General features: G+C 49.2%; 1 protein-coding gene across 2 annotated transcripts; it reads left to right on the top strand.

Moving 5' to 3' along the window:
• The first annotated feature begins 336 nt into the window (after window positions 1-336).
• UTP11 (UTP11 small subunit processome component) lies at window positions 337-10901 on the top strand. 2 transcript variants are annotated; one of them, XM_004704950.2, is made up of 8 exons: window positions 337-451; window positions 3209-3270; window positions 5605-5707; window positions 6077-6190; window positions 6674-6767; window positions 6869-6999; window positions 9875-9985; window positions 10644-10901. In XM_004704950.2, exons 1-8 carry the CDS (start codon window positions 389-391, stop codon window positions 10725-10727), a joined length of 762 nt encoding a protein of 253 aa, XP_004705007.1. In that variant the 5' UTR covers window positions 337-388; the 3' UTR covers window positions 10728-10901. The 2 variants fall into 2 exon arrangements, with proteins under 2 accessions (XP_004705007.1, XP_045155112.1); XM_045299177.1 differs by lacking the exons at window positions 337-451; window positions 3209-3270 and adding an exon at window positions 3283-4235.
• The last annotated feature ends 3061 nt before the right edge of the window (window positions 10902-13962 follow it).

The following is a 13962-nucleotide window of genomic DNA, read 5'->3' as shown; positions in this document are numbered from 1 at the left end:
CGTATTCAAACTCAACTTTGGGTGAACTGAAATACCAGTGGGTACTTGAAGTACCAGTAACATAGCTCCCAGCATCACAGCAAGACACACGCCACCAGAGTACGACAAACGGACAGACATGTGGTGGACACGTGCACTAGCCCTGGCTAATAAGAACTGTAGAATCACGAGGCTAGCTCTAGGAAACTACACTTCCCAGAAGCCTTCTGTAGGTGGCTTGCGAGAGTACGTAGTTCCTGAAAAGCGGGCTCTGGATAGGCTGAGACGAGGAGGTGGGCGGTTCTAAGCCGCTGCAGGCGCTACCCACTTCCGGCAGGTTCTGAGGGACGCGGCTTCCGAGACAGTGCGGCGCGGTCATTTTTACCGAGCTTTTCCCGGCTGAGCAGCGATGGCGGCGGCTTTTCGGAAGGCGGCTAAGTCCCGACAGCGGGAACACCGAGAGCGGAGCCAGGTAGGCAGGCGCGCGCCGGCCCCACGAGCGCCGGCCTGGGACCCCCTCAGCCCTCCCTACACTCCCTCCCTCCCCCCCCGCGTACTGTACTTAGGTGCTGTATGTAAATATACGCTAACGAGCAGGCGGGGCGGGGCGGGGCCACCGAAACGAAAAGTTCTCCCTCTAGAGAGTTGGGGCGCTTTCTTCCCGGGCTGCCCCTGCAGGTCCTTGGGGGGCTGTTCGTACCCACTCCGCAGTGCGGCTTTGGTGCGGTAGTTCCGTGAACCCAAACTCCCTGCCCTCGAGTCCCTTCTAACTCACAGCGACCCTGTGGGACAGGTTGGACCTGCCTCGGCGGGTTTCGGAGACTGTCATGTTGTGGGCGCAGAGGGCATCATCGTTCTCCTGCATAGGGCCTGGGGGCATTGGACCGCTGCCTTTATCTGCGCCGCCTAAACCCAAGCCCCGCCCAACTCATTGCCATCAAGTCGCTGCGATAAGAGTGGACTCAGTGGCAGGGAGGGTTTCCTTTTTCCGCTTCCAGTTTTAGCCCATCAATCAGCTGCCTAATTTTAGGGGCATCCCTTTTCCTGATTTCCCCATTGGTAGAGCCTCCCATAGGCCTTTCTGAATTAAGATCACAGGACCTCCTAGCAGTGGTCTGGATACATTGTTTCTGTGTATCATAAGCCAGCTCCCTTTCCTAAACAAACCTAATATGAAAGCTCACTGTAATGGTGTTGATTCAGTCCCATAGTGTGACCCTATAGGACATGGTAGAACTGCCCCTGTGGCTTTCTAACACTGTAACTCTTGATATGGGAGTAGAAAGCCTCTTTTTTCTCCTGTCTTACCCCTAAAGCTTAGTGAAGTTTTTCTTTTTAAAAATGTGTTTAGTTTGTTGTTGAGAATATACGCAGCACAGTGTGCACCAATTCCACCCTGTCAACATTGGTCACATTCTTCAGGTTTGTGGCGCCTTTCTCCACCTTCCATTTCTGAGTCATTCTGCCCCCACTCACTGCCCCCCAAGGTTCCTGTCTCATCTTTTGAGTTGCCATTGTTAGTCTGATCCCATAGGGATGACGCTTAAAAAAGCATAATGCTCAAAATTGATGTTTGTTTGTTTGTTTTTTACAAGTTACATTACATTATTGTTTGGCTTTAAGAAGACTTCAGGGGTTATTTTTAGTCTAAGGTTTAAAGATGATCTCGGGCACCATTCACCCTCCATGACTCCAGAAAGTTTCCATGAGAATTTTAAAATCAGCTTGCCCTCTTTTGATCAGGATTCTTCTATGAAATCCTTGATCAAAGTACGTAGTCCGTTATGAAAATGTAGACAAAGCACCTAGCACAGACTGATGCAGTAAGTGTTCAAAGGTAGCATGTAGAAGAAACATAATGAACTAAAACCAAACGCACTACCATCACGTGGATGCCGACTCATAGTGACCCTATAGGACTGATGTAGAGGATTCTACCCTATAGGACAGGGTAGAACTGCCCCTGTGATTTTCTAAGACTATAGAAATCTCCATCTTTATTCAGGGGAGCGGCTGGCGGTTTTGAATTGCTAACCTTGCAGTTAGTAGTCCAATTTGTAACCACTGCATTACCAGGCTCCTTAGATTTAATCCTAAGATTTAATCCTTACATCCTTCCTCTATACCAGGAGTCAGAAAATTGCAGCTCAGGAGCCATATGCCACTCTTCTTGTATGTACATGTGGCTCTGGAGTAAAATCAAAAACAATTTAAAGCTATTCTCAGAGAACGGTGATTTCATTTGTTTGTGAAAATATGTGTATGGCTCTCAAGTAACTATTAAATAGTTGTGAGGGACAGGAATGGCTCTTCCGTCCCAAACATTTGTTGACCCCTGTTCTGTACTATTCCAGTTAAGTAGCGTTTCTGCCACACTTGGTTTTCTCTCCCACCTGGCTCACAGGCGGATCATACCTGTAAACATTTGCTGGGGACCTGCTGCGTGCGTTTGTAGGCACTTCCCCTTAGGGTCTCATTTCAAGCTCCCTAAGGAGCCATGGTGGCACAGTGTTTAAGCACCCAGCCGCTCACTGAAAGGTTGATGTTTTGAACCAACGATCGCAACCAACTAACCTAGTGTTCTTGGAGGACAAAGCCCTGGCAGTCTGCTCCCAGAAGGACTGCAGCCTGAACAGCTGCAGTGCTCTGTGCGGTGGGGCTGCCCTGAGTTAATGACAGACCCGACTGCACCTCACAACAAATCAACACAGCCCTTTGAACTAGGCACTATTATCTCCATATTACAGTTAGGAAAACTGCAGCGCACAGAAGTGGCGTGCCCAAGGTCACAAATTATTAAAAGGTACAGCTTGGATTTGAACCCCAACTCTCCAGACTCTAAATTTAGCTCTCTTACCGTAGTTGCCTCCCTGTTACTATGTTTTCCCTTCGTAGTAGTTAATAAGCCCGTGGATTAAGTTGGTAGTAATTTTAGTACAGCTGGCAATGGCCTGCTTAGTGCCGAGTCATTGTTGCCTCTCTCTGTCCTTAATAGGCCAAGAAGCCTACTGTGGAAGTGCGGGTGACCTCACTGTCACCTCCATGGTCCCTGTCATCCTGGGGCTGAGCCCAGGTGGGGGTGGGGGGGAGGAGCTGGGTAACGGTTTGGCTCCAAGAACATGGATTTACTGAGCACCCTAGAGACTCTTGTTCCTGTCAGGTGTCATGTGGACTTAGGTATCTGCTCGCTGAGGAAACGAACCTTCCTTTTTCCTCTTTTGTCTTCTAGCCTGGCTTTCGAAAACACATGGGCCTGCTGGAGAAGAAGAAAGATTACAAACTCCGTGCAGAGTGAGTGGTGGTCGGGCTGCCAAGAAGTTCACAGTCTCCCTTCACTGCCGCTGAATTGCCTGCGTGCCCGACAGGGCATACTTTCCTGCCATCGAGAGAATGGCCTGAGCCCTGGCAGCCTGTCAGACACTCCTGTGGCCCTCGGCTTCTCCCTTTGTTTAGGCAGAGCCTTATTTGTGTAATGAGTTGCTTTGTGACTTTTATTATGTCGTTCCAGATCATTTTCCCATAGTGACTTTGATTTGCCCCTGCCTTGGTGTTGGAGCCAAAAGTTGGAACTTTCCCCCCACCCCCCTCCTGTATGTTTTTGAAGTACAAGATATGATCTAGAATTCCATTGTTGAGCCTCTGACATCACCATGTGTGTGGTGTGGAATGAAGAGAGGTGAAAGATGGATTCATGAGACTAAGCGTGGGTGATAATGAACTCTGAAAACATTTTAGAAAACAATTATGCTCATTCTTCTTCTGGCCCACTTTATTTGCAGAATTCTTTGTCATTGTTTGTTAGTCCCGCCGTCGCTGAGGCCCTTCTGTGCTTCTGGGTACAGATGGCGATGGATGAAGTGGGCCACTCAGGCCTGGAGTTCAAAGGCTAATAATAAAGGGAGCACTTCCCCTGGGCCACGTGGCGTTCCAGGAGCTTGCCAGTGGTCGCTCTGTATCTGTTTATCCCTTCTGGCCATTCCGGGATCACACCTAAAAAACCCGGCCTTGCTGCTCTCCTGTGGCTTCTGAATCCAGAGTGGCCCCCATAAGGCAGCGTGTGACCGCTCCATCCGGCGTTCAAGGCTGAATGAAGGCTTTTTGGAAGCAGACTGCCTCATCTGGTGACCTCAGACCGCCAGCCTTTCAGTTAGCCACCGAGGCACTAGAGCTCCCGGTTTCCTGGGATAGGCTATTAATGTCGTCATCATCCCCACATGACAGATGAAGCTGATGTGCAGACTGGTTAATGAACTAAGGTATTTAGCCAGACTTTGTGGAGTCAAGATTTGAGCCCACACAGTCCCCTCTCCTTCGCCCAAATCTGGTCTCCAGAGTCCATGACGAGTCAGTGTGCTGTACTGACACTGCACTGAGCATGAGCCCTGGTGGCACAGTGGTTAAGAGATGGGCTGCAATCTGCAGCTCCTTGGGAGAAAGATGGGGCCTTCTGCTCCCGCAAACAGTCTTGGAACCTCCCAAGGGCAACTCGACCCTGTCCTATAGCGTCACTGTGAGTCTGCATTGCCTCGATGGCAGTGAGTTGGTTTGTTTAAAAATATCCACCGAGGCTGCCAGAGTTTGCACCAGAGCACTGCCTGAGGGTTTTTTAAATGCTGTGCTTAGTGTCTCCTTGTGATGATTTAAATAGCCCTAAAATATACACAGGATTAGCAAACCCAAACCAAGCCCATTATTGGCAAGTTGATTCTGTTCATAGCGACTCTGCAGAACAGAGTTTCCCCTAGGTTCCATAGGGTTTCTGCAAATCACTATGGAGGCAGACTGCCACCTCTTTCTCCCGGGGAGTGGCTGGTGGGTTCAAACCACTGATCTTTCAGTGAGCAGCCAGCTAAACATCACTTGGACTCCCCCTTCAAAGACCAACCCAAATCCACTGCCATGGAGTTGCTTCCAATTTATAGTGACCTTATAGAACAAAGTAGAACTCTCCCATAGAGTTTCTAAGGCCACAAACCTCCACAGAAGCAGGTTGTCACATTTTTCTCTCTCCCAGTGACTGGTGGATTTGAACCACTGACGTTGTAGTTCACAGTCGAGCACTTAACATTGCACCACCAGTGCTCTTTGTACATGGACCCCAAACCAACCCACTGCCGTGGGGTTGATTGTGACTCAAAGACTATGCTCAACAGCCATCAAATTGATGCCGACTAATAGCCACTCTATATAGGGTTTCTTAGGCTGTCAATCTTCAGGGGAGCTGATAGCCTGTCTGTCTCTCTTGGAGTGGCTGATGAGTTTGAACCATCAACCTTGTGGCTGGTTAATAGTCTGCTGCTTACTGGACAGTGCCACCAGGGCACCTATCCCACTGCCATCGAGTGGATGCTGATTCATAGTGACCCTATAGGACAGGGTAGAACTGTAACTGTGTATGGGGGTAGAAAGAGCCATTTTTCTCCTGAGGAGTGGTTGCTGGTTTCTAATTGCTGACCTTGTGGTTAGCAGCCCAATTGTGGGTCCTACTGAGATACGGTCAGTTTCACCGACAGTGAAGCATGGATCAGATGCAGTTATTGCCAGCACTTCTTTTGAGTGGGAACCGTAGTCTTGTAAAATCTGCTCATTGTGCCCTTCTTGCTCTGCCCTGTTGAATCTGTCTAGTGACTACCGAAAAAAGCAAGACTACCTCAGAGCTCTCCGGAGGAAGGCTCTTGAAAAAAACCCAGATGAGTTCTACTATAAGATGACTCGGGTTCAACTCCAGGTAGGTGCTTAATCGGTCAGTCTGTTTTGAGCTCTGCTTGACGGTGGGGTGGGGGGAGAAGATGGAGAAAAGGGGTCTTAGTGCAGCCCTTCTCTATTTGAGCCAGGTGTTCTTGGTAAGCACCCAATGCAAACCAACCCTTTCTGGGAGCATGCGTTCTGTTTTCAAGACTGGGTTGTCCTGGCCTTGAGTTGTATCAAGAGCGGACCATTGGAGGTGCTAAGTGGTGTGTGAGCTCCAGCTTGCTTCATGGGATTGCCATTAGCATACAGTCGTGTTGACTTGCTTTTTTCCCAGCCATGAACTGTGCAGCACTACAGTAATGATTTTAATGTAACATGGAATGTGTCTTTTAAATTGGGATTATAGGATGGAGTTCACATTATTAAAGAGACAAAGGAAGAAGCAACTCCCGAACAGCTGAAACTGATGAAAACTCAGGATTTGAAATATATAGAAATGAAAAGAGTGGCTGAAGCTAAGGTAACAGACGCCCGAGACACACTGTCCTGATGTGCTTTGTTGGTGAAGACAGGACACGCGCTCGTACTTCTGTCAGTCTCAAGCCAGACATTGGCTTCTGGCATTGGGAATCTTAAAGTCTGCGTGATTGTGATAATGAATTAGAAGTGTCATCAGCGTGGTGGGATGGAAAGAGTTCAAGTTTGGGAACGAGACAGCGTCAGCTTTGAACTTTGGCGCTGCCGATTACTCGGCCCATGATTATGCACAAATTAATCTCCCTCAGGCGCTTCCCTCGTTTCTATCTCATCAGGCTGTTTGTGAGGATTAAATGAGTTTTGTGGAATGCCGAACTTGCATTACCTAAAACTTAATGGCCCCTTTCTTTAAAGAAGAATGTAGTAAACAAATTCTTTGGCAGTTGGCGATAATGATGTGAAATGATTTGAATGTCGAGAGTTGATTCGTGATCCCAATGTAAAGTGCGACCACGTTCTGTTCTAGAAAATCGAAAGATTGAAATCAGAGCTCCACCTGCTGGATTTCCAGGGGAAGCAACAGAATAAGCACGTGTTCTTTTTTGACACCAAAAGAGAAGGTATGGAATGTCAGGAGGTTTCGGGGGCAGTCAAGGAAATTGATGTGGGTTGTTTGGGGACAAACTTGGGACATTGCCTTAAGGACCGTCTCCATTCGTAGTTGAGCAGTTCGATGTTGCAACTCATCTGCGAACAGCCCCGGAATTGGTCGATCGAGTCTTTAATAGACCCACGATAGAGACCCTGAAGAAGCAAAAAGTGAAAGGAGTTGCCCATAAGGCTCAACTGAAGGTAAATGTCTCCATTTTTCTTTAGATTTTTCTTGGGCTTAGGGGACTCGAGGTTCCTTTTTCTCCTGCATTTTGCATACTTATTTGGGGACCGCTCCATAAGTCCCCTTAGAAAAGTGGCAGGCGCTGTCTCTGGCGGTGGACTGAGGTGGAGGCTTCTCCCTGCGCCCTTGGAGGTGGAGGAAGGTAGCACGGAGTAGTCAGGAGCTTAGGGTCTGGCCTTCAGACCTGGGTTTGAATCCCAGCTCTGACTCTCTGCTCTAATGCGAGAAACAAATGGCAAGCGCTGTTAGAAGGCTGGGGACCCAGAGGGTTAAGGGCTTCGTATTCTTTGGCGTTGACCCTGCAGCAGCGAACACATGGGCTCAAAGGTCTTTTTGTACTTCGATAGTGATTGTAGCCCAAGTTTTGTGTTGGACTTTGCCCTGTGGTGCCTTCCATCAGTGTAACTTGCCTTCTGCAGAAGACAAGCTCTTCCCAAAGCCTTCCGGAGTTGAACTCTCACTTCTGACTGATTGAAAAAAACCCAAAAAAACGCTGTCAGTGTGTTTCAAGCAGACAGCTGTTCTGTTTTGATTTGAATCATTTACACCGCATCAGCTTTGCTTCCAATGTTTAACTTCACAGCAGTTTTCTCTAGCTCAGAGGCAGCTAAACTTGCTTTAGTAATATAAATACCCCTAATTAGTTTGACTATATTGGGTGATCCCATAAATTTGACAGTCTGTGCAATACAGTGCAAACAAAGCTGTCTGAAGCCACTGCTCGAGCGTGTGCGGAGTCGGCGGGTTGTGTGAGTCAGAGGCCCAGTGCAGTTCCCCTCTAGACTGACAACACTTCCAGCGGAGGAGCCGGCTGACAGTGTTCCTGTGATAACCCTGTTTGTCAATTAGGTGTATTTGCAATTAGCTCTGTCACTGACGCCTCTTAAGAATTGTGGTCGCCGCTGAAGAGACTCGTATCCTAAACTTCTGTGTCGCATAGTCCACAACATAGCATTTGAGAAGTTGAGGTTTGGGGCTTGCCGTTTCTGTCTAACAGTGCTATTTTGATGGCTTTCTTTAAATTTATTTATTTAGCTTTTTGAGACTGTAGATCTTTACAGGAGCAGACAGCAGCCTCTCTTTCTCCAGAGGAGCAGCTGACTGGTTTGAACTATCGACCTTGTGGTTTAGCAGCCCAGTGCCTAACCCACTGTGCCATCAGGATTCCACCTGATTGTTCTCATTAAAGTTGTATATGATTATTAACGGGCTGCTTGTGAATGGATGACTGTGGAATTTAGTTTGTAATCTGAAGATAATCCAGGAGTGGGTCTCTATGAACAACCTCCTTCCCCTCCTCCCCCTTCATATACATATATGTGGATATTTTGAGTAAAGGGGTATATAGCGTGCATACTTTTGTATACACATGTGCACATTTATCTTAAAAGATCCAAAACTTTCATCCGTATCTCGAAAGATGAATCCATGGGGTGCAGTGGCTCTGGCTCTTAGCTGCCGACCAGAAGGTTGCTCAGTGAGAGAAAGGTGTGGCAGCTCCCACCTGGAAAGATCATGGTCTGGGAAACCCTATAGGGGCAGTTCCACTTTGTCTCCCAGGGTCACTGGGAGGTGAATTGACTCAATGGCAGTGGAGGAGGGAGCCCTGGTGGCCCAGGGGTTAAGTGTGTGGCTCCCAAGTGAAAGGTCAGCAGTTTGAAGCTCCCAGCTGCTCTGTGGGAGAGAGATGGGGCAGTTTGCATCTGTAAAGATGACCGACTTGGTCGGAGGTGCTGTGAGTCGGAATCCACTAGGCCAGGGGTCAGCAAGCAAACTGACTCGCCAGCCATCTGCACTTTCGGTACATTCACTTATGTGGCTCTGAAGTACAATTGAAAACCTTCAAGGCTCTTAAATTCAGTTACTGGTGATTTTGTTTGTAAAAATGTGTTTATGGCTCTGGAATAATTTTTAAACGGCTGTGTGGGACGGGATTGGCTCTTCTGTCTTCAAAAGTTTGCCGAACCCTTCACTCGATGACAATAGATTTGATTTTTTAATTTTGTGTTTTTAACCAGCCTCTGGTCAGCATCTATAGAATTAGCTCATCTCTGAGTTCTGAGGCTCTTAGTCTTTAGCCTACAACCTGCTGGCCCTTCTGTCCCTCCCCAGTCAGCAAGATCATGGAAAGAACCCTTCTGTGTAGGGTTCCTGGTGCTGGCAGCTTAGTGCCGTCACCTTAGGTAACCGGGAAGGTCGAGGCAGCTTAGTGCCGTCGTGGGAAGGTGCCTGGGCTCTGTGAGGCCCTGCTCCAGAGGAACCCTGTGTCCTGGGGCAAGTTACCTTCTTTCCTGGGCCTCATTTTCAGCATGTACAAAATGACAGGTAAGAAGAGGGGGTTCTTTTGAGTTCTAGAGTATCATTTTTAAAACAGACCAAAGCGTATCGCTGGTTGAATCTGCAGTGGGGAGGGAGTCGCTGAGACCATCTGGGCCCGAGTGGATCGGGAATATTAACGTAGTCGTTTCTGCCCGTGTAGCGGTTGTATTGCGGAGTAGAACTGTCCCTCGTTTCCAAGGCTGTCGTCTCCACAGAAGCTAGCTGGCTGTTGCACCTTTCTCCCGGGGAGCAGCTGGTGAATTCGAACAGCCAACCTTTTGGTTAGCATACAGGTGCTTGGCCTGCGCACCACTCTAGGATGTGATGTTTCTAAAGAGACCTTACAGTATCGCATGATGCCAGTTCTGGAATAAGGAGAGAGTTGATGAAGCCATCCACACATTTAGGCTTAAGTGGACAAAGAAACCTTCCTTTTCATGCTTATTTTTATCCTTCTAATTGTTGAAAATGTGTCTAATTATTTTGTTGAAAACGTGTGTGTTTCTTCTGCAGAGGATTGCTAAACAAAGGCAAAAGCAATATAACCACCTGACACAGCGGATTAAAAGAGAGAAGGAATTGTTTGTTGTTGCGCAGAAAATTCAAACACGCAAAGATCTTCTGGTGAGAGAGAAGCCTGGGGCCTTCATCTCCCCCTGCGCCCCACGCGCCCCCCAGCCCTCAAGGTCTTAACGGAGGCTGGATTTCAGCTGTGTGTAAATCAACCCCCGTGAAAATGTCTGCTCCTTAGGGGCAGTGGTTTGAGCCAGCGTCTGTTACTCTGACAGTGTTGCGATGTTTCTTGATTAAGAAGGTAATAAGGGGTTATTAGTCAGTGCTTTGGAACAGCACAGGGTAGGATCAGGTAGCATATGAACTTTACAGCTTATGAGCAGCTATCCTAACATTTAAACAGGTTAACAAAACATGCGTGCCACTCCTTGGTGTTTAAAAATAGACAACTTGTGCAGTTAAATAGCAGAGTGAAGGAATCCAAGATGCCCCTTTCATTTTATTATCATTTCTCTAAATGTCAAATTCTTTAGCTTTGCAGATTACTTAGGTCAGCCTTTATTGACGGGGGTTCTGTGAGAGAACCTATAAAAAAATGATATGGATACTTGTCTTCTCGATTTTCCTAAGAACCGTGCAGAGCTAGTACCACTGTAGATGCTCCAGAGGGAAGTTAATTCATCACGCACAGTGGATGCCTTACGGCATTAAGGGCTTTCTCTCGTGAGTGAGCTGTGCCATTTACTGGTGACCTTTGGCTTTTCTGTAGGATAGAACGCAGAAGGTAAAGGTGAGGAGCGCAGCAGTGGACTCCCCGGCCATCTACAAGTTCCAGAGCCGTCGGAGGCGGTGATGTGTTTGCAGATGAGCCTTGCTGTCCTGCTTGGACCGGAATTCTGTTGTTGGTTTTTTTCCCTTCAGGAACTTCACATTCCACGATCCGAATGGCATGGCTTATCTGTTTATAGATCTAATGTAGTGTCGATCTTAAGCTTGGATGTTTTTCTATAAACGGTGTTCAAGCCCCTTCCCTTGTGTGATTGTTTTGGGGTTGTGAAATCATTCTTATTTGATAGACTTACAGCTTTTTATCCCCGTTGCAGGGGATATAGATTCTATTTCAGCAAAGTTAGGAAATAGCTGAAGTGGTCTTTAGCGCTCGTACTTGTGGACGAGCAGCACAGGTCACTAAGGGGGCGAGTGGTGCTGGAGCAGCCTGTGTCTCCCCTGAACTTCGTGGTAGTACGCACGGGCTTTCGTTGACCTTTTTTATTTTGTCGTCATGATTAGAGTTAACAATTTGATATCCTTCACATCATTAAATCACTTTTCCCCATTTGGCTACATCACTAAATGTTAAAGTAATACAGACTCATGCTAAAAATTAAAATATAAACCTTATTTTAATAGTTACCTAATGTTTTATTCAGTGGATAGAATGATTTTGCTCTGTTATTGGATACTCAGGCAACTTCATAAGTTATCTAAGGAGAAAAACTTTCTATTAAGCTTTAAAGCTACAGAGAGAAACCCGGGGCCGGGAACCCATAGAGGCGCCTCCTCTTTGTTCTTGAAGTGCTAATTGAGTAGACCTGGCTCTCCGGCCAACCCTGATTTCACAGTTGTAAATGGCGTGGCATGGCGTGCGTAGTACCACCTTCACCCGAAGAGCTAGATCCCAGAGTACATGTGCCAGCTTCCTTCTCTTCCCTTCACTGCCCACACGGGTTGTAGGCTGCGGCCAGTTAGAACAGGACTGAGCACACTTGGGGTAAATGGGAAAGGGGTGGAGAGCAGGGGTGTGGAAGGCTTGCTCACGCCTTACTCCAGCCCAGGGAGGGAACAGCTGTGTGAGTTTTAAACACACACGCATACACTCATTTTTACTTGTCTATATTGCCATTATTGTTATTACCTAACATAATACCTACCATCGCTTAGAGGTTCTTCTACAGAGTCTAGCTTTAAAGCCTATAGCTCCAGCTTCTGCCCAGTGGGATTTAGATCTGAGGGCCCTGGAAAAAGGGAGGGCAGGCCAGGGGAACCGGATTTAGCAGCATTTTTCTTGAGGAAGTTCTTCCCCGGCCTGCAGGAACTGGTGTGGAGGTGCTGACCTCAATAAAGGACGGTTGCCTTACAGGATGGGGGCCTGGGGACCTGAGTCCCAAGCCAGGGAAGGGTCCCCCTTACATGGATGCTGGCCAGTGGGGCACAGGCCAAGCATCAGTCTGTTCTTGGGACAGTTGGAGTACTGCTGCTCCCCGCCTGGAGCAGAGGGCTCTAACGACATGCCTCCTCATGAAGCGCACGCCCACCTTTCACAGGCACACAACGCTCATACAACTCAGGCCTCATAAACAGGTCCGTACACACCTACCCCTCTGGCACAGGCACTCCAGCGGCTCACCTCCGTGGGTGCTCATGTCTCACGCCCTGAGCCTCAGGGCATCTGCAGGCATGAGCTGAGGGACGCAGGGAAGTCCAAGTTTGTCCTTGGAGCCCCCGAAGTGCCTGACCCAGATCACTGGTAAACGGAGGGCTCCATTCCAAGGCCCAGGAGCTCCTAGGGAAGAGACTGGCTTTCCCTGGTGGATCTTGAGAAGAGGCCAGAGCTTTGCTCAGTGGGACCTGCAGGGACACTTGTTTACTTAGGATCCACCCAGCTAGGCCCTGGGGTGGCTAGGGCTATCCGTGGCATCCTGCCCCGGCTGCGCCAAGGGGCTTGTGGGCAGCCCGAGGGGGTGGAGCCCAGCTCTGTGAGTAGTCAGGGCTCCCACAAACCCTCCCAAAGAGCAGCTCTGTGAACTATGGACCAGGTAGCTGCTGTTCAGAAAAGCACCCGGCAGCAGGGGGTCATCCAACCCAGCATGGTGGTGGGTGGTGTAGGGTCGCCCGGCCAACCAAGGTAGAAGAGGGTCACTTGAGGTTTTCTTCTAAAATAGAACTTTGTTTTTTCCCCTTTACTGAGAGGAAGCATCTTCCACGTGACAGAGTGGGAAAGGGCCCAGCAGGTGGAGCTGCTGCCCCTTAGCTGGGCTTAGCTCTCAGGTACTGGCATGTCTACCGACCTAGCACACCTCTTCTGTCCCAGCCTCCTTGTGCTTCGTCCGTGCCTCCGTGCTGTGTCAGTGTTTATTTACTGCCTGTATTACCGTGGGGAGGGCATGAAGAAAAGGCTTTCTCCTCCGACCTTGAGATTTGTGTGACCCCACACAGACAGGCAGGGCTCATTTCAGGGGATCCTTGGGAGTGAGGACCACTTAGGGAACACTGAAGCCTCCCCAGGCACTGTCGGGCCATTGGGCCCTAGGGTGCCGGTCGGATGGTTCCACCAAGACTTGGTAGGGGTTAGAGTGTGCGTGCCTCCCTGCTTCCTGAGCTGCTGGCTGTGGGGCACAGAACAATTAGAGCTGTACGTCCTCCCTGGGGGAAAGCAGCCAGCAGACTGCAGACTCGCTCCGCTGACCTGTGGAGGCCGGGGAGGCCAGGCCTGTTGGGACTTGACACAGTGAGGCAAGTAGGTGTGTGGTGCTGGCCTCCCTCCCTGCCTCCTCAAACTCTCCCAGCATGCTTGTTCCAGGAGCCTCATCACAGGGTACCGGGGAAGGGCAGGCTGGAGCTTGGGTAGGAGAGCTGGCCCCAGGCCCCAGGTGAGTGGAAGAATTGGGGGTGGACCTGAAGTACCAGTCTGGGGGCTGAGCTGGCAGTTGCTACCTGGGGTCAGAGGGTGCACCCTCTCTAGCCAGCCAGGTCACGGGGTCTCCCTGCTGGCAGAACAGCCTTGGGTCTGTCTCAGCAGAAAGCGGGAGCGAGCAAGGATCCGAGAGAAGCGATGAGACAATGTGGAACAGAGCTCCCTCTCCTAGGCCCACCATCTTAACGTTAGGAGGCTGGAAGAGGCTGGAAGGTTCATGCATCTGCTTGTTCCTCTCTGGTCAGAGGACAGAAATCTTTCCTGCTCTTTCAGACTCCCTGTAAGGAATCTCCGTTACCCATTCCTGCGTCTGCCGTCATTCCCCTGGGAACTCTTGTATGTCTCCTGACTGAAGTTCACACCTTCTCCCTGGCCAATCTTGTCTGGTTGACCC

Source organism: Echinops telfairi, unplaced genomic scaffold (assembly GCF_000313985.2).
Source record: "Echinops telfairi isolate 266 unplaced genomic scaffold, ASM31398v2 ScPeMD7_7457;HRSCAF=8495, whole genome shotgun sequence".
Lineage (NCBI taxonomy): Eukaryota > Metazoa > Chordata > Mammalia > Afrosoricida > Tenrecidae > Echinops > Echinops telfairi.
Note: the sequence above shows the minus strand (reverse complement) of the source record. Positions and strands in the feature narration are given on the sequence as shown.